Source organism: Falco peregrinus, chromosome 4 (assembly GCF_023634155.1).
Source record: "Falco peregrinus isolate bFalPer1 chromosome 4, bFalPer1.pri, whole genome shotgun sequence".
NCBI classification, from domain to species: Eukaryota; Metazoa; Chordata; class Aves; order Falconiformes; family Falconidae; genus Falco; species Falco peregrinus.
In genome coordinates this window covers 57,064,303-57,084,016 of record NC_073724.1, presented here as the reverse complement: position 1 = coordinate 57,084,016, position 19,714 = coordinate 57,064,303, and the positions used below count along the sequence as shown (strand labels likewise).

At 41.0% G+C, this 19,714-nt stretch overlaps 1 protein-coding gene across 3 annotated transcripts in view; it reads left to right on the top strand.

Annotated features, from left to right (window-relative positions):
• Positions 1 to 19,714, top strand: part of TMEM255B (transmembrane protein 255B) — a 76,277-nt gene that overhangs the window by 12,369 nt on the left and 44,194 nt on the right. For 2 of the 3 annotated variants that reach the window (XM_055803285.1, XM_055803283.1), the window contains exons 3-4: positions 271 to 333; positions 18,350 to 18,439. In XM_055803285.1, the coding sequence (XP_055659260.1) occupies positions 271 to 333; positions 18,350 to 18,439 (153 nt within the window). The remainder of the gene's footprint in view (positions 1 to 270; positions 334 to 18,349; positions 18,440 to 19,714) is intronic. The other variant, XM_055803284.1, reaches the window with a different exon arrangement.

The following is a 19,714-nucleotide window of genomic DNA, read 5'->3' as shown; positions in this document are numbered from 1 at the left end:
TGTATGTACAGGCTTCTGTTTACTACATGACAAGTTCTGCTCTGAAATAGCAAAGAGCTGCATTCCCTATTATATTATACAATTATATATGGTCATTCCCTATTATATTATACAATTTAAGTCCAGCAGTAACTTCTACCCTTTCCCCTGACCCACCCCAGTTAGCCCATCTATACAATATATGAGCTCAGATACCACTATAATGAGTTGCTATGTTGACCAAATAAGCTGACGTCATGCATTTCTGTTGGTTTTTGTTCTTTGCCTCAGCTTGGCTTTGGATCTTTCCTGGGGATTGTTGGCATCCACCTGGTAGAGAACAGAAGACAAATAGTAAGTAACAATCCTTTTTATTTTATCTTCTCAGAATGTCTTAAATACATGAAAAGCAGGGTTTTCCAGATAACTTGAAAATGCTGCATCTGCCTCAAAATGTTAGCCATTTGTTTGACTATTTCTAAGAAGTTTCAGAGAAGCATGAATTTGCCAGTGACTCCATCTGTACCAGGCAAGGGATGGTTTCAGTTCTGACAGAAGCAGCCTGGTTTTTTTACTGAATTACTTTCCTGCTGGTTTAGTGAGTTGAATTAACCCAGGGAAGGATCAGATGAGGGCCACACCCTGGCCAGGACCATGTAGCTGGGAAAAGGATGGAAAGAGAGACAAAATGATGGATCATGCCAGTTTGGGCAGCAGTAACCCACACGACCAGCTCAACTGTAACAAGTGATCTTGTTCTGCACAAGAAGTTTAAGTCAGGAATGCTTTCCTGAAACTATATGTGCTAAAAAGAAGAAAAAACCCCAGAGCTCTTGCTATCAGGATTACCTGCTAGGTAGGTCAGACAAGATCTGATGACACTGTGTGGGTTTTTTTCAGACTTAGCTTTGGCTTTGCAAACCCCTTGCTTTTATTTATATAAGGAAGTCACAGAAAGTCCTTGGGACATCTGGGTAAAGGAAGGTGTATAGGAGTGGGTTTGTGGAAAGTCTTACACTTCCCTTGCTCTTGGCAAAATTTAGCAGTGTCTTGGTTGAATAACAGCATGTCCAATGTGCACTTCACAGTAGACTGATTATAGCCAAGCATCATGAAATATGATTAATTTCATAATGCAGAGCCTTCACTGCTATAAATCAAAAGTGGTGTTAAACTCGGAGGACAAAAAGATGGATTTACCTTGCATTTTACTAACAATGACCTGCTTTACTTACAAGTAGTCTATTGTGATTTCCTGTTTTCTTCTTTGTAAATGCAGTCTTGTTCTCACTATTTGTAGGCAAATGTCTTCCATAATATGGGGGCTTTTTCTGCATTGCCTTTAAGTCTCAGTGATGTATTTGCAAGTATTCCCCTGCTTTTAGCTTGTGTTTCTAGCTGGAATTCCCAAAGGAGTGAAATTTATAAAGCCATGATGTTTGTCTGTGTCTTTCTCTGTACTCTATTCCATTTTTTGAACTTGTTGACCAATTTCAGATGAATTCAACAGGGAGATAGAGACTTCAAAGGTGTGCAGTTCCTTCAAGTTTCATGAAAATTCACAGATGGGTAGAGTAGAGGATTGTGAGTTAGTTCCCCCATGGTGGTAAAGGCTGCAGTGTCAGCTCGCCTTTTGTTAAACACTAGAGAATCCAAATGGGACATGACCTGTGAGACAAAAATCTGCGGCAGGCCAGACCTCGTTAATTTTGCTACTAACAAAACAGTTTATTTGTTTTTAAGAACTATTGCCCTGGATTTCTATGTCAGAGACCAGGAGGAACAGCAGGTTCCAAGCTGCAAACTCAGCAGTGGGCAAATGAAAATAGCTTTGTCTTCCACAGCATTCATGATACTTTACTAACAGTCATAACATTTTAGGGTTGTTTTATCTTTCAGTTTTCCTCTAATCTGCCTCTTAGTTTTCTATTGCTTCTGTCCTTAGCATAAAGTAAAATGGCTGAAAAAGACATAAGGCGGGTGAGCAGTGGTTAAACCATGTAATACCCAACGTGTTGTGTCATTTACACAAAGACCGTGGAGAAATAAGTGTCCAGTATGTTTGGTGTTAGTGCCTGCTTGCATTTCCCAGCATGGAACAAGGAAAACTGCTTTCTGCTAATAACATTTAGTGATGATCTGGCTGTTGAAAGTCTGGGTTTCTGGGGAACAGACCAAGAAAATAACTTAAAAGTTTGATTATGCTTTTTGCCTTGAGTACCATCCACAGCCTTTTAACACTGTCTTTGCTAAGGCTGAGCTGCTTGTTTTCAAGTCTTGCAGAAATGAGACTGAAAGAGTTTATGTCATACTATGACTGAGGGCAGTAATTATTCCCTGGGCTGTAACTGAGTATATTTGATTGAAAGGGTTTAGGGCAGCCTAAAAAAAAAATTGCATTGATTAATAAGATTGTAAGGACTTACATAAGCATAGAAATGTAACCAAAATGTCGTATTCCTGTAACTAAAAAATCTATGCATTGCAGGAGGACAGAAGGGGGTGGGAAGGGAAAGAAATGTACTGAAAAGAAACTGAAAAGTACTCAGTTGCTTCGATTTTAACTGGACTTCCTCTGAGCAGTTACTGCAGTATAATTTAACCCAGTGTAGCTCTGACAATTGTCTGGCCCTTGTAATGACTCAATACTTCATTTTTGTTTTGTTTTGTTTTTAATTGAAAATTAATTCTAAACGAAATGAATTAGCTAGGAAAAAATATCTATTTCAAACTGACCTTTTCTGTGTGTCTATTTCTCTTTTTGTCTTGAAGTTCTGTTTCCTTGTGACCTATCCTCTGTAAGTCCAGATTTATTCATGGTCGATGAAATACTAAGTGCAACATGAAATATGTAATGATTAGCAGAACTATTTGAGAAAGGACAAAAGCACATTTAGGGTGAATGGACAACGTTTTGTTCTTAAAACACAACATTAATAACGTTGCACCTCTTTGACCTCGTTCTTGGCATCCCAGGGCCCACAGTGGGAGTTCAATGTGCTGACGAAGGTATAACCCTTAATTCAAAGGAACTGGTGCTTGCACAAGCAGACTCTGCCTCATTGACTAGCATGATTTCACTTCAGCTCTTAGCGTTCGTGCTTGGCTGTGCTATGCAAAACTTGGCACCAGCAGAACAAAATTTCCCTTTGACTAAAGATTTGCACTGATATGGGATGTTTCTAACTGGCAAACAGCAGAAATTGAAGAATAATGTGTTGCTGTCCCTGTTTGTCTCTCTTGCCCCCTGCAACACACGTCAGGGACTGAAGAGCGGAGTATAGCTGTACGTTGTTTTGTTCCAAAGGCACACTTAATTCAGCTGGGTGGGTGGAAAATACGATATTGCTCAGATCAAATGGATTTGATTGTAAGACATGAAGTGTCCTTGGTTGCTTGTTTGCCATCTCCTCACATTACAGTACAAAGTATTTCCAGTTAGAAAATGAGATGCTGAAATTACATACAAGGATGGGGAAGGCTGGGTGTGCAGGGGGTTCAGTGCTGAGAGCAGTGAGTAGTGCTGAAGGAGTACTGTAAAAGGTTTCTCCTCAGATAAGATGTGGAGGTGGCATGAGCTAGTACCCAGAAATAAATCTGTCTCTAAATGTGCAATGTCGATGTGACACCATACATGCAGTTTTAGCTAACCTGATGGATAAACCAAGCACTCGCTCACAGTTTCCACTCACACGTCTTTCCAACGCCAGTCTCATCAAGCCATGCTGTTCCCAAGACAGAAAATGAGCATGATGGAACTGCGGTGCCTGCAAGACTGAGTGGTTGATGCAAGGGCACCATAATAACTGTCAGGGTTTTGCATATTTGCAGTATCACAGTGCTGCCTGCAAGAGCTCTCCATAGGGTTGTGGGAGTCACCCTGACAGCAGTGCAGCTACAGTAGAGAGAGGCAAAGGCAGGAGGGGGGTGGGAGGAGGTACAGGAGCATAAAGGACACAGAGAGGACGGGGATGGTCAGAGAAGCAGGAGTGACCCCTCAGGAGGTGTGATTTAGTGCAAACTGCAGTACTGCTTAGGATGAATGCAGTTGTCTGCAGCAGGTCTGAGGCCTGAATAGACCTGAATACATCCATTGATGAGTCTTGCTTGTTTTTTCTTCATGCTAACACAGAGTTAATTTTCTTGCTGACGTGTCTAGGACATACTCAGATATGAATCTAATGGTCAGCTGGCTCAACCTGGCTCAACCTGATCTTGACTTGTTCAGAGATGGTTGTAGTGATTTTAGCTGAGGAGGCATTGCTTCTGACAAAAACAGGATTTGAAAACATGAGGGAGGTTAAAACAAGGAGCTCTGCACACAAACAGAAAAGGCAAAGCTATTTCTTCAGACTTCTCAAGGGATGCTAAGTTTAGGTGCCTTAATATGCTTGCATCCCCATCTCTGTCAACAATAATTAGATTTCAAATTAAGTGCTGAAAAGCAACTATAGCAGCAGTTGGAGAAACAAAGCAATACATTTCTTTTCTGTTTTTAGTTGATAGACTTCCCTGATAATGCATGCATTCCTACCCTGCATTGAGATGTATGTGAGGTAGTATTTCAATATTACCTCTGATTATTTTCTTGCCATTAGACTTTGCATCTGTTTCAGAAGCAAAGCTTTTTTAAAGGAGTTACATGTGTGAACCAGTTTTCAGAAGAAACAAACCTCTTTTGCTTTTGAAAACCAATCTTTATCTTGTAAATAGGTTATGTCCATCAGAAAATTCCCACTGGACGCTTTGTGTAAAGGTGGTAGTTATTAATATGTACACCAAAAAAGATACTGATATGTATACTTTGCTCGGTTCAAACATACCATGCTGCATCTACTTTTTCATGCAAATCAAACATTCTGGAAGAAACTGGTTTAGTGCAGATTTTGATCAAAGATGCTAATTGCTGATAAATTCCATATCACATATTAAGCTAATTAAAGCAGCTTGTTTACATAAAGAGAAAAAAAGTTGAAATTCTGTAGATCTCTTGAGACTATCTTTGATATTCCTTCACAAATAAATGTAAGAAGTCTTTACTGTCCTTCAGGGGAAATGCAGATAAAGGCAATCTTTGACATTACCAAGGTGGTATTTCTCCCCTGAACTCAAGCTTCTGAGAAAGTCAACAGCACTTCTTTTTTTCATTGATTATTTTTTGCACCCTCGTAGTTCACATAGTTCAGGGAAAAATAATTAATGCTGATGTAAAAATTATAATAATGGAACAAATTAGCAATCATCCTTGTCTTGTTTAGGACTTTTAAAATGATTAGAACTGAAAAGTCTTACTACTATCTTTTCAGTCATAGATGTGCTCTAGATTTTGTGGTGTGATCTAACTGCACGTTTCAGAAACAGACAAGGAGATTATATAATCAGTATAGATTGACACTGACACTTGTATGAGCTCAGGTATCTGCATTCTTTTCAAAATATACCAGCATTGTATTAGCTGGTAAGATCAAGCAGCTTATTCTTTGAGAGCATCATCCTGCTCTCTTATGCCTAGCTCTGTAACAAGGTGCCCTTTGGAGGCGTCTCATTCTCTCCTTAGGTTCTAGAAGGAGCTTTGAAGGGTGATTTAGACTAGACTCTGGAGTTTTAGGCAGCTAAAGTGTGGTAAGAAGAATCCTGTGTTAAGTGACAATTATATTTATCTTCTATTATATTGAGGATATTACAGAAGAGATACTAATAACTATGCCCAGTTTTGAGTTTAGAGCAGAGCAGCCTATGTATAGACTGTCCAGTCTCCATTTGTGCTATAAACATGGTGCAGCCTTGGGTATGACCTACCTTATTTGGCAGGAATCAGCTTTGTAACCCCTTTTTAATCCTTTTTGAGAAGGATTTTGAATGTGGTCTATCCATGGTAGGTCTAGGAAATCTATGTTATTCCTTGTAATGCAGATAATATTCAGCAAAGTCATGGGTAGAAGTGAGATGAATAATGAGATGTTTTGAAGGCTCAGTTATTTCAGCTGAAGAGGAGGAGAACAGGTGTATGTCTGGGTATGAAAGCACCATCCAAAGTGAAGGCAAGTGAAATTAAAAGAAGAAAGTTTTATGGGCAATAAAATTGTAAATTGTAAATAGTTGAAAAGTTGTTTATAATTTATTTTAGTTAGTACAGTATTATGAGGGACATTTTGCTGTTATTAGCATTATATATTCCAGGAATGAAGGGCTGAGTAAATATTTTGGAATTTTTTTTAGACAGTTCTTTGACCTTGTGCATTTAAAGTGAGGATTTCCGATTTGTGATAAATATGATTATACACTGACACAGAGAGGTCTTCCTTTCTCCTCTTCCCTCTTTCCCTCCTTCTACCTTGCCGATTCCTTCTTCTCCTCTTCCTTGCCCCAGCCAAAAATAGTTTCCACTGGATTAGTGAGCTAAAAGGTTCATAGCCAAACGAGCATCAGACATAGCAAAAGTAACCGGTGAGGCTGCATGGCTGAGAGTAGAGAGGAGTCTGTGGGAAGAGGGAACAAGAACTGTCCCTTTTTCTGGGATTAAGTGTTATGTCAACTCACTATGCTGTGAAACCATCGTCTAAGCGTGCTGTCAGTGAGTTAAATACCTGAAGTTAGATAGTATAAATTTCTGCACAATGTATCGAGAACTTTGAAGTTCAGGGACTCGAAGACAAAAATAGATGCTCTCGTTGTGTGAGTACCAAAGGAAGTGTGTGGGATGTTTCAGCTCTTCTCTGCCTAGTGCCTTATGGATCAATGTTCCATGTCACATATCTGCAGGTCTATGCTTTCAGGTTCTACCGGTGCATAATCACAGAGTCATTTAGGTTGGAAAATACCTTTAAGATCAAGTCCAACCATTAACCCAGGACTCCTCAGCTAGTCAAGCAAATGTTTATTTATATGTAAATATTATAATACATAAATGTACTATTGTATTTTAACCATATAATTTATAACTTGTAATATATGTTCACACACATGTATATGTATTTGCAGCTGAAATGCTGGTGAAGACCTGGCAGAATGACAAAAGAGCCTATGCACTATGTCTTTATTGTTCAAAGTGCTTTTTGCACTCTTTGTAGATGCCTGCCAGGATGGCTTAGCTAGTAAAGCTCTAACGGGAAGTACAGTCAGGTCTCTAGGGACCTCTCTGTTCCATCACCAGGGCTGTGTCTGTCTGAGGTACCTAGAGAGATGCCACCCAGTGTGTCCAGCTGCAGCCTAGCACAGTGTTCTTTCCCTCTCATAAAACTCTCTGCTGGTCTGTTGGTTGTACCAGTCCCAGGCCTTACCCACCCAGGTTCTCCAGCTTGTGACCCAACACAGCAGTAGCTCAGTCTCAGATAAGAAACTACCATATTTTTACTGTTACTGTTTGTAGAAAGAAATGGAAAATTTATTAGAAAAGGGAAAATTCAGGAAAGAGAGACATTGGCTTCTATTTGGAGAGCTTTCTTGGCAACCCAAATGGCTTCAGTTTCCTTCTGGAAGCTTCAATTCTATAGAAACAGAAGGGAGATACATACGTAACACACATGTATATACATATGTATGAAAATATGCATGCACCAGCTCAGCTTATTTTTGACACTTTTGACAGGTATTTAAAGGCTGGCACTGTTCTTTCAAGTCAGAGACAGCTACCGATGCAGTTTAGGTCCTCCATCTTATTTAGTGGAAGTCTTTTGGGATGTGGTTCCTTTAAGATCTGTGCTTGGAAACAGCACACAGAATTAAGTGCATAATAGGACATTTTTTAACTGCCAGTTTGTTTTCTTGTGCTGTTTATGTAATGAAAGCATTACTGTCACACAGCTGAAAACAAAAGTAAACTTTATGACCCATGAAATGTGTTTGTGGAACAATAAAGAAATCAATTACTCTCCCTAGCAAGTAGGAGCAAGGGATAAAAAGTCTCAGTAAGGAATCTAGGATAAGTGCTCATGTCTGCAAGGTGGGGAAGGTAAGGTGGGGTGTGCCCTGTCAAAAGGACAGGTGGTTTCTGATCCTCTTGTTGAAGAATTAGATTAAATTAAACAGATGAATATCCTTGTTGGCCAGATAAAATCTTCCAGACTGCAGATAGAACTTCACTACGTGTAAGCTTGTGATTTTATTGTAATACATTTCTGGTAAAGAGTGTGTGTGTCTTGAGAAACCAATGCAATCACTGTAACATGCAAGTGGATTTGTAAAGACACTAACAGACTTTTGTGTAAAAAAAAAAAAAAAAAAAAGTGCCTGCTGCTAAAACAGTCAGCTGTTGCAGTCTTGATCTGTGTCAATTCACCATTTTTTACTAGGAAGCATAAACTTTTATGACACATGGTATGCTACTTATTTCTGGTTTATTGTTCTTGTACTGCTCTGAGCAGCTCCTTCTGTTTAAGTGATGAAATGAGGGTGTTCCATTTTAATCAATAAAAGAGCATCCATGAAAGGAAGTATGTGATGGATTCCTATAATGTCAGCACTGCTGATCACTGAATGCGAATTTATGCTTCATTCTTTGTCCCCTTTCCTTTTAATACTGTATTTAGGTTTTGCTTCTCGACTGTATTTGCTGTTCTTAAATCTGCAATTGTTTTTAACCATTCTTAGGTAAGTGATTTTGTTGATGTTTGCAAGGGGGAGTTTTTACCAGTTTGAAGTGCCTACTGCATTAAGGTTTGCTCTGGCTGCTTCCAAATCCATTAGCACTTCTCCAGCTGTGAAATCCAGCTGATTTCTTTTTTCTTTTCTATATAACATCAGTTCATCTTCTCAAATCCCAGACATCCTTCTCTCCTTCAGCGTTACTTCCCTCCCTCCCTTGCAAGTCCCAGGCAAATGACTGTTGGAGTGTTCTGGAGTGGAGAAGAGAAAGCACAAATGAGAGCAGCCAGCATCAAAGGAATGAAAGAAGTATTGACAAGACGTTGATTTTGGCAGCACAGATGCTTCCTCTCTGCAGCCAGCGGAAAAAAGAGATAGCATCAGAAAGCAATTCATTGCATTGTACAGTAGGTGTAGAAGGTATCTGGAAGTGTTGGGCTTTCTGTTCATTTCAGAGGAGCACAGACAACCACCTGAGACAAATACTTACGCTTTAAGTAGCTAGAGTTGTAATGAAATCTACCCCTTAGGAGAATTTTCTTAGCAACTTCACCACATACAGAACACCACAATTGGTACCACCCAGCAGCCTGAATAAAAAGTACTGCTTCGCTTTGGGTGGAGCACCGCAACATTCCCATTTCAGAAATACATGCTGAGGCTTCACATCCTGTACTTCTACTGAGCAGAGCCTAGCTGATTCCTAAATGCAGGCCCATCTGCTTTGTGAAGGCATGCTGTTCCCGTTTTTGGTATCCCCCAGTCTATACTTACATCTGCACAAATCAATCAAGTAATGAGGATATAATGCAAAATGCTCCAGTAATTTTGGTCTCCAAAGTCATCTGGAACCAGTTCATGTGATTTGTCATAGAATACAGCAACACACCTCTATGAAATGAAAAGCTAAAAACCATACAGATATAAAAAGATGAAAATGAATGAAAAAGTACATTCTGAAAAAACAGGTCTTGAAACAAAGTTGTAATTTGGGGGTGCCAAGTCTGATGCTGAAAGTGAATTCAGAATAGGGAAACGAGGACTTGCAAAACCAGGAGAAGATGAGCAGAGAGCAGCATTGCCTATAAAAGCCCGCACCGTCTGAACTGCCCTGGGAAGCCTCAGTGCCCCTCTACCTAGCAGTAACAAGCTGAAATGGGGGGGAGTTATCATATAGTCGGCACCGTATGTAACCGACTGAAAGAAAAGAGCGGCTATTTAAACAATTCTCTTTAAAAGCAGCTAAAACATGGGTGGAACAGAGCATGTATACTGCACCTGCTTGAACTAGAGAGGGTGAATCATTAGGGTGGTTTTTATCAGCTCAGACAGAGGAGAAAATACAGCAGTGCTGTTTGAATGAGCTGAATGAAGCTAAGCTGCGCTACCACTAGGAGGAAACTGGTAGCTGTGGTTACTGGAATATAAACCCAGGTTCTCAGGTGCTGTGGGGGCTTAAAAGACCACCAATAAAAAACCTAACCCTTCCCCAGGAATTTTAAAATATTACATTTTTAGGTTGCCTTCTGTTTCTTGTCTTGGAAAATGTGAGCCAAGTACAGCTCAGTCTTTCTTCCAACATTGTTTTAGTCATGTCTGCTGGACTCCTGTGGCTGGAACTCTTAAGACTCTCCCAGACTCTCAGGAGACCTAATAGTACATCATCAGTGGTGACATTTTTAACTGAGTCAAGACAAGCGTTTACTCATCAGTGAATGAATTATATTGAATTTAATATGTGTTCATTTACACATATATCAAATTCATTCTTTGCTTGCAATGTAATGGTGACTCCAGTTTTGACGTCTAAGTGCACAGAAACTGCTTGGTGTGTGTTATTTCATTTGGTAGATTGGTCATTCTGGTAAAGATTTGCTTGTAAAACAATTTGAAATAATTTTCTGGCTGTTTTAGGTCTGGTTTTGTAGCTGATATTAGATTATGAGAGAAGAAAGATGGTATTAATCAGGTAATCCTTCTCAATAACTTTGTTTCATGTTTCATAATGGCTATTGATTTAGTTCTCGCCATTCTTCCGTTGTTCAAAGATAAAAATACAGGAAAATTCATCTTTATTTCATATAGCATCTTTCTCAGAAACTATATCTTCAATGCTTTAGCAGGTTAGAAGAAAAGATAAGATAAATTACTGAAAGAGTACTGCAAAGTGGATTGGTATAAATTGAGGATTAATGGTCAAGAGAACTTTTCTAGAAGGTGAAATCAATCAATACACTTAGGCTAAGAACTATGAGAGTTAACATACAAGGTTTTTATTTGGACAGTACAATGTTAAGGCAGAATGTTTCCATGCCACTTTTCTAGGTGGCTGGAGTTGCAAAAGAGTTAAGCTCAACACCTGTAAGAACAACACAGCTGCTGCTGACCGGGGTGTGGGGGAAGGAGGACGGGAGGGATGGTCTGTGCGTGAATGGCTGGTGAAGCCCCCTGAGCAGCTTAATAACAAGGATACTAAGGGGTAGTTTTGAACCATGGGCTTTCATACTCTAAAGAGAAATGGGAAGTAAAGATGGCTGTGTGAGCCATCTCCTGTCATGGGACCCATCACACAACCCTGAGCATGTGTTGATGTGATCAGATGCTGATTTCCCCCACCTCCATAACTAATTGTTGCAGCAAATGGTGCAAGTGAAGTCCCCAATAACTATGGAAGTCTGTTTATCTGACTAGTAAAGAAACAGTCACTGTCCTAAAGATCTCTGTGTGTGCCTGGAGGAGCTGGAATAAGCAGATTGAGAACTTGTGCTCCCTTTCTTCTCTTAACTGTGCTGCATAAGCCCTCTTGGGCTGGGGGAGAGCTGGGACCATTAAGTCACCCTGTTGCACATTTCCTGTCCATGGGCACTTTTACAGTCCCTTGCCCTTGTGAGTAGCCTAATTGATGAATTATCTGCAAAAGTTGAGCATCAACACTGCTGGAAGAGAAAAAGAGAAAGCAATATGCATTAACTATGCCTGCATATGATATAAATTAAATGTGGGTATCTAAGGCATGACAGAAGATACTGTGAATTCTGCCTTTCAATATTTTGCCCTTCAGGATGTGGGGCAAGAAAAAAAGATAAATTTTCTGAATGAAAATGCCACCTTTATTTTGAAAGTGGATTTTGATCTTGTTTTTTCTCCCTGATACCTCTCATGTGGTTTCTGTATTCTTTCCCAGCATTTGTTTATCTAATTAATTTTGCCTTTTTATCCATGTGAGGTTACTTAAATTTCTCATGGGACCTCTCCCCTGCCTGTGTTACACCAACTGGCCTTTTCACGTTGCTATTTTTCCTAATTATCCCTGACATGATATTGGAAAACAGCAGACTTCTTTACAGGCAGTAAAAGAGAAGTCTCCTTGACCACAGACAGCAAAATAAGCCCAGTCCTTAACATTTATTCATTATGGCTAAAACCTAGCTTCTGCTTTGATAATCTCTAGGAGTACAAGTAACATGAAGTGAGACACCCTGATGGTTGCTGCCAGCACTTCTACCTCCTTCCCTTCTGTCTTGGCCACATGGTCTCACCCTCTCATTTGCACCGGATCTAGTGCTCCTCTCTCCTTACAGTTATCTGATGTAACTCGTTTGGGGGAGCAAATAGTTTTCTGCATAGTGAGTAAATTGCACTGGCTTGCTGTGTTTTTGGGCAAGCACAGGAGCTGACATGCAGGGATGGACCTTTTTGGGAGAGAGCAGGAGAGAGGGCTGGACATCAGGGAACCAAACTAAGGGCGGCAGAGTGAGATGCCATTTCAGATGGCAGTGGGCAGTCGCATAGGCTCAGCTTTGTGCCCTGAGGTGCTATTAACAACAGCGAGAGGGAAGAAAATCTGAATCAAAGATTTGTGTTGTTGCTGATAATATTCAGCAGCATTATGACTGGACTTCCTGAATTCAATAGTGATGATACTGCGGAAAGGCTGTAGGTTTCCAACTTGGTCACCTGGACTAGACACAAAACTTGATCTAAACACCTGACAACACCATGTGTGTGACACCTCTGTCTGGAGGCCTTCCTGGTAATAAAGGTATCTGCTGTTATTAGGTATATTACAGTCAGAAGCAAGTTACGTGTTTATGCATGGGATCCCAGCCCCAGCCATTGTCTTCCTGAGCTGTATCAAAACTGGTGCTCTTGAAATTAAGGGACATTTTGTGTTTCTTTTTCTTCCTTCCTTCATCTGGAAGCCAGTCTAGGACATAGTTCTGCAGGCATAGGTTGGGCAGTCATAGAAGTCTTTCATCACTACGAATTCATGTCATTGTAACTACTGCTGTAACTGGAATTGGCATTAATGAATAACGAACATGACATAATCCTGTCTCCTGTAGTGTGACAACCCTCCAGCAGAGCCTCAATTACAGCAGTGCTATTACTGAAGAACCAACCTTTGGAAAGAATAAGTTGGCAGGCCATAAATTGTAAAGCACATTACCTGGTGTAGTAAGAAACCTCCTAATTGGCCTAGTTGTGAAAACCAGTGTGGTAGGAGCCTTGCTTGAGTTTAATTTGCATCACAGCAGCAAAACGTCTGTGCCAAAGGGCAGGGGAAAAAAAGTGGTCATTGGGGGGGAGAAGGGGCCACACAGGAGATGACTTTCTAAATTAGAGAAAATTAACTCATAATTAAAGGTACTTTTATACTGCCCACCTCACAGGACAGGCAGCGTTTAGTTGATAGCAGCATCCAAAATGCAATGCAATGAGTTTAATTGCCTTAGTTTTGCGGACTATTAATCTACAGCCCTGCCGAGGTGCCATGGTAACAGATGCAGCTCCTGGTTGATGTTGCACCAGGGGTGGAAAGTCTTTCTCTGTTTTGGATTTGTGATACAATTTTTGTAATCTGCTCTTGCCTCTTCATCCCCAGTGTACTAAAAAAGTGCAGGAGATCTATTTAAGCCTGTATTAAGTTCTGAGCTTGGAGACATATGGAAATCAAACCAGTAAAAAGGCCCACAGAATGAAACTGTATTTTGGCAAATGTAATATGAGGGGCAGTCTACAACAAACTGCCCTATGTATTTCTTTTCCGAATACGTTTGCTTGAACTGTGTGGGGATAAAAAGGGCTTTACAAACCTGTGGCATAACATTTACACAGCCTTTTGCAAAGCCTTCACTTTCCACAGCAAAGTGTATTAGATGGCAGTGCTTCTCAATTTACATTGATGAGGGTAATTGTGATTCTTCCTCTGCCTGGGAAAAATCCCAGAGAGATTTGATGAACAGCAGAATGCTTGGAGACACTGGAGGCTGTGCAATGCAAAACTAGCCATTTAGCATGAGCGAAGTGAGTCTGTTAGATATAATGTAACTTGCATCCAATACCGAGGTGATTTCAAAAACATAAATCCGTGCAATTTCCAGGTTTCCAATTCTCACATCTACTTAGTTTAAATCAAGAGAATGAGGCATCTCACACAGCACCTGGGGCTAGAAATGACTGTCATTATCTGGGCAGTTGTGCCTTTTGACTGAGAACAGGTAAGGGCTAAATTAGAGCCACGAGGAAACCAGTTACATGCAAGAATGGAGACCTAGAGCCCAGTGAGCCTCACAGAGGTGTTTCACAGGGATGTTGGAAACAGCCAGCGATGCACCAGCCTGTAGCAAGCAGGTGCTTCTTCTGGGGAGTGATGTGATTTTCTGTGTGTCTGCTGGCAAATGTTGGCTGCATATCTCCACGTGTCACACAGCAGGGACACAGTGCCAGCAGCATGTGATTCAGCACACCAAGTGCCTGGGGACCTGAGGTGTGGTGCTTACACGAGAGTGTGGCTGCAGCCAGGGTGGCCGCATCAAAGTCCCTGCTGGATCTGGTCCATTGCCATCTCTGAACTCCAAAACCATGCCTGGGAATCATTGTGGGAAACTGTTGGTTGCCAAGTATCTGTGCCAGGTGCATTTCGGACAGCTGAACAGTGTCTGTGACCAGCTTCTGTGGCCACAGGGTGTCCCCTGGCTCTGTTGCCTTCACTAGGCTGACTTGCACAGTGCAGTCAGTGGCGCTCTGTGCCTGCTGAAGGACCAGAGGTTGTCTAAGACAGGTGAATTCTGCAATAAAATGCATGACACTCCTGAAAGAAGGCAGCATGTAAGAATTTAGCAATCCAGCCTTTCACTAGTTTTGCATTTTTGAGTGTTTCCATATTTCTGTGACACGACTGAAGTTAAGTAACAGCTCTTCAGTTAACACTGTGTCCTAAAGTTCCTCATTCCAAGTGCTGTTTTGCTCTCCCTTTTGCTAAAACACCTCTGTTAAACAACTGGCTTTTGGGTTTGATTGTTAGGCCCACACAGTATAGCTTTCAGTGTTTAGTAACTGGCTTCATGGTTGCCTTCCAAGTAACCAAATTATTGTATGCTGTACCAGAACCAGGAGTAAACACATTCTGACAGTAACAGCTGCAGAGAAGCCTGGTTGCCCAGCAATGGAACAGCAAGAGCAAAACTGTTTCTTGAATAACTGTTAAAATATGTTGTTATAAATAATAGTTTTCCTGACAAAACCTACTGCTGTTAAAAATGGAGATGACATGATGTGATGGGTCAGTGTTTATTTTTTTAAAAGTGCTATTTCTTTTACCTGTCAAAAAGAATTCTCTATGTTTAAGTGAACTGCACTGCTTTTCTTTCTGGACACTGTTAGGCTCATGAACTCACAACTCTGGCAATCACATACCACTCAGGAAAATTAGCTTTTCAATTTACAACAGCTCTTCATTTGGCTTTCTTGGCTGCGATTTTTAGAAGTAATTAATTTTTTACTTTGTTTATGTTTCTCACATTCTTAATAAGCATTGGGAGGTTTGAAAGAGAATATAAATGTGTAATTTTAATTCTGCCACTTTGGCGTTGTTATTAGTATGTCTTCAGTCAAGAAATGGTCCTTTTCTATTTCAAAGGGACTACTCACTGAAGTAATTGCTAGTAGGCATGGATAAGAACAGCAGACTGGCTGACCACCTTGAACTTGCATGCAGCTCCTTGAATGGGTAGAGATAATCACTAACATGACTGGGGAGCGCAGAGCCAACTCCATAGCTCCTGTCTGTACTACAGTTTACTGTCCACCTTTATATGCAGTCTCTGACAGCTTATATGGCAATGCTGAAAGGCCAGCATACTCATTAGGTGATTTAAGCGATCTGCACGAGTGGAAAACGTTGGTTTGGGGATTGTAGTTCATCAATAAGTTGCTCATGTGTGAAATGAAAAGCCACCTTGAGGTCAGCTTCCAGTAAATTCACGTGGAGCTCAGGCAATTTGGAAACACCTGGCTAAGCCCACTAATTATTTGATTGACTGCTATGACTTGAAAAACAAGATAGAGGTATCAGATGCTAATGACTTAATCTGAACTTTTAAACACTGCTGCTTTTTGAGATAAAGAGATCAGAGTCTGTAGCAAATGCAGCTGCCACAGGGCAGCACAGCCCACTGGTCTGCAGTGATAATAGCTCTCTACGAGAGCCCACAGCCTTCTTGATCTGATGAGTTGCATGCCAAGATCTCGACAGCCAGATTCATAAGACATGACCTGCCATACCGGAGAGCCAAGGGATGGCAGAGATCGGAGGGTGATGCAGCCAACAGTGCTTTCTTAGGGTTTCCACCTCCTTACAGCAGGATGGAGCTGGCTGCAAGGGGAACGCTGCAGGTTCCCATGATCAGCTGGTACCATCAGCCTCAGGCACTTCTGTGTGCCCAGTTCCTCCCCACGCTGAGGATTCCAATTACGCAGCAATCCCTGTGGCAGTGCTGGCTCACCTCTGATTACATGATCTAAGAGCCATGAGCTAAAGAAAGATTTAAAGGACTGTATCAGAAAGCATTTGAAAGCTGTGATTCTTTGCTTTTAAGTTGTACTTTTTGCTGATTCACTGAGAGCTCTTATTCCCATATGTTTCTCTGACTGTGTCTACAGTGCTATGGGCTTATATGGCTGTAATTTCTTACTTGCCCTATATAAACTTTTTTAAGGAAATCACCAGTGCTGTGTCCCCTGCTGACACTATTGACATTGTACTGTTCTTAGCCTAACATAAGCTAAAGGGTTCGTTTTTCAAGTGGGTTTGTGGTGCCTTACAGATTTTACACATGTGAAAACAGTATTTAGGTGATGCAGGTATGTATTTTGTATAGGCAAAGGGCATATGTGAACTGTATGGATGTTAATTTTGGGACCAGGACATTTTGGTAATCTATACCTGGGCATTTCTGAAATACATGTTGTGAAGGAGTAGTTAATGACTAGTAAATAGCAAAGAAGTTCCAAATTCTTAGCTGAAACCGTGGTCCATGCGCTCTATCAATTAAGGACACTCAGTTTTCAAGGAATTTTTTTAAGCTGTTGCAGTTATTAACTATAACTTAATAGTGTTGTAAATTGAAATTAACCTATCATATAGGTTGCTTCAAAGGGTTCCTCTTGTGTCTTTGCATGAGAAATGCCAGAGACGTGAGAGATGTGCATTAAATTATATTAAAAACATAGCCAGAGAGTGCAGATTGGGTTCACCTTATGTCCTGCAGGTACCTACTCATCCAGACTCAAGGTATAGAGTCCTCAAAGTCACAAAACCCTCTAATCTGAGAGGGAGTGACAGCATCTCTCCCTCAAGTGATGGCATTGGGGCTAATGAGCCCAAAGGGAGTGCCTTGCCAGGTGTACATGGGGTTTCTTTTTCAGAATTTACTTCATCTTACCTTGCTCACAGTGCTACATCCTTTAGATCTGCCCTCAGAATAAGCCAGTGTTGTCTCAAGAGTGTATGGTAACAGCATGCTGACTGGTCTCTGATGGAGGCGCACACCAGTGCTCGGCCTTTCTGAGTTCTGTTGCTTCCTTCAGAGTGAACTGGGCAGTAAGCCTGCTCTGTCTGGGGCTGTGCTATCCCTGCAGTTGCTGCTAGAGCTGCAGCTGTGGTCATCCTCGGAGATAAAGTGAGCATGGCTAGCCAGGGGCTCAGCATGCCCAACCTGCACAGCCCTTCCCCCCGAGCCCTCTGCACCACCACCATTTATGCTAAAGCAGTGCTCTAGTCTTGTGCCATCTATAGTCCTGTTGGTAAAGAATTAGCATTTAATAAATGAAGTAGCTTGGGAGGCGGACTGAGCCTGAAGCTGTGGCTGGTAGGCTAATAAAGGCAGTGCGCTCCCTGTGCTGTGGCTGGGACATCTACTGAGCTCTGCTATGCCCACCTGGGACTGAGGTGCAGGCTGGGAGCCCCAGCAAGGGCAGGGACCGGCGCACAGCCCTTCCAGAGGTACCAGTCCTGTGAGTCTCTGATTTTGTTCTGGCGTTAAGTAACCATAAGCTTTGGTTTGGGATGATAAAAGCTTTCTGAGAGTTCATGGGCTAGTTAACTTACTACAATGTCTTTATGTGCATGTGTGAACTACTACTATGGCAATACAGCTCTAGAGATTTATGTGAGCTAACAGGGATGTGGCTTTTTGCTGTGCTCCCTATGGATGCCACTGCTGTTTTATTTAACAAGTTGATTTAGAAGAAATCACCGTTGAATTTAATAACTCTCGCAGCTGACCTCATTTTCTCTAGAAAGATTTAAGCTTTTCTAGTAACCTTGATGGTATGTCAACTCAGCATCAAGAATTTCTGCCTTTTTTACTAGTATGTGACTGACATCTTGCCACACTGATCTAAAGTCAACTATAGCATTTAAGAATACTAGAAAAATTAGTGTAATTATTTTACTTAAAGTTTTGTATTGAAAACATTACTCAATCTGTTTTTCTCTTCTCAGTTGGTAGCCTCCATTGTGTTTATCAGCTTTGGCGTGGTGGCAGCATTCTGTTGTGCAGTAGTTGATGGAGTGTTTGCAGCACGACACATAGTAAGTACAGTGATTTTCTGTCATCTTTCATTTTTTATTACTTATGTCATTTCTAGCAGGAAAGCATTTTGTTTTGGTTTATGTCTAGCAGTATATTAGGTTTTTTGATAGTTCTGCTTGCTGGAGAAATGTCTTTTGGCAAAAAATCAGCGGGAAAGCCTGTCATGCCAATATCCAGAAACAGTGGCGATTGCTTATTCATCTCTCAGGGAGTTCCAAATACATAGATGATGTAAAATGATGTGATGACAGATGTGCTAAAATGCATACCTGCTTAGGAAAGGGAAGGCACTTGAACCACCACCAGCATTTTTTTCCTTTTGCACAAAGGTTTTGTGGGCACAGGAAGGATATGGAATACACCAGATGGTGATGAGCACCAGAAGGCCCCAAGGGATTTTTAGAAGGAGGTGGATTGCAACAGCACAAAGGGAACATTCTGCTGGAGCAAAGACAGTGGAGAAAGCGGCAGGCTTTGGTTAGATGTAACATGAAGGGGGAACCTACTGAATGACAAACAACCCAAATTCACCATCTGCCTGCTATCAAAGGGGTGGATGGGTCATTTAACCAGAGCAACTGGTATTTCCAGTGTGTCTTCAAAACCCAGTCCTCCTTCTTCCCCCAAACCTATTGCTATCTCTGTTTCAAAAGGACATTTGTAGGTGTTCACAGTACTACAGTTGCGGTAGTGTTGCTAGTAGTTTGTGACTGTTTATAAGTCCCTAGGAGTCTTTCTCATGACCTTCTTGTGTAAGCACTAGACAAACAGAACATTTTTTTTTTAATTATTTTGGCTCACAAAGTTCAAATTAAAATGTTAGACAGAAAGGATCAATAGAAGAACAAGACAGACTAGGTTGTGGGGTCATTTGAATATGCCAGTTTACCTGTTAGATATGTGTTGTTTGCTGTTCTGTCTTTTGTGATAGAATACCCAAAAATCAATCTAAACCCAATCTTCTAATTGAGCTTTGATTTCCAAAAGCATCAGGAAATAATTAGTTATATGTTTTAATAGATGTCTGAACTCACATGTAGTGTGCTACATAATACAGCAAGTATGATGGTATATGACCCCCCACTGCTATGAAATACCATGGGCCTGTTCATCTTTCTGCTTATGTTCATTGAGGGGCAGCATAACTCTGCTGGCATCAGTATAACTATTTTCTGTTAGCAGATTCATCAGAATCATTAGGCTTTGGATCATTTGGCACATAAACCTGTAAAGTGATTTCTTTTTTACTGTTATTGAAGAGGACTTTAAACCAA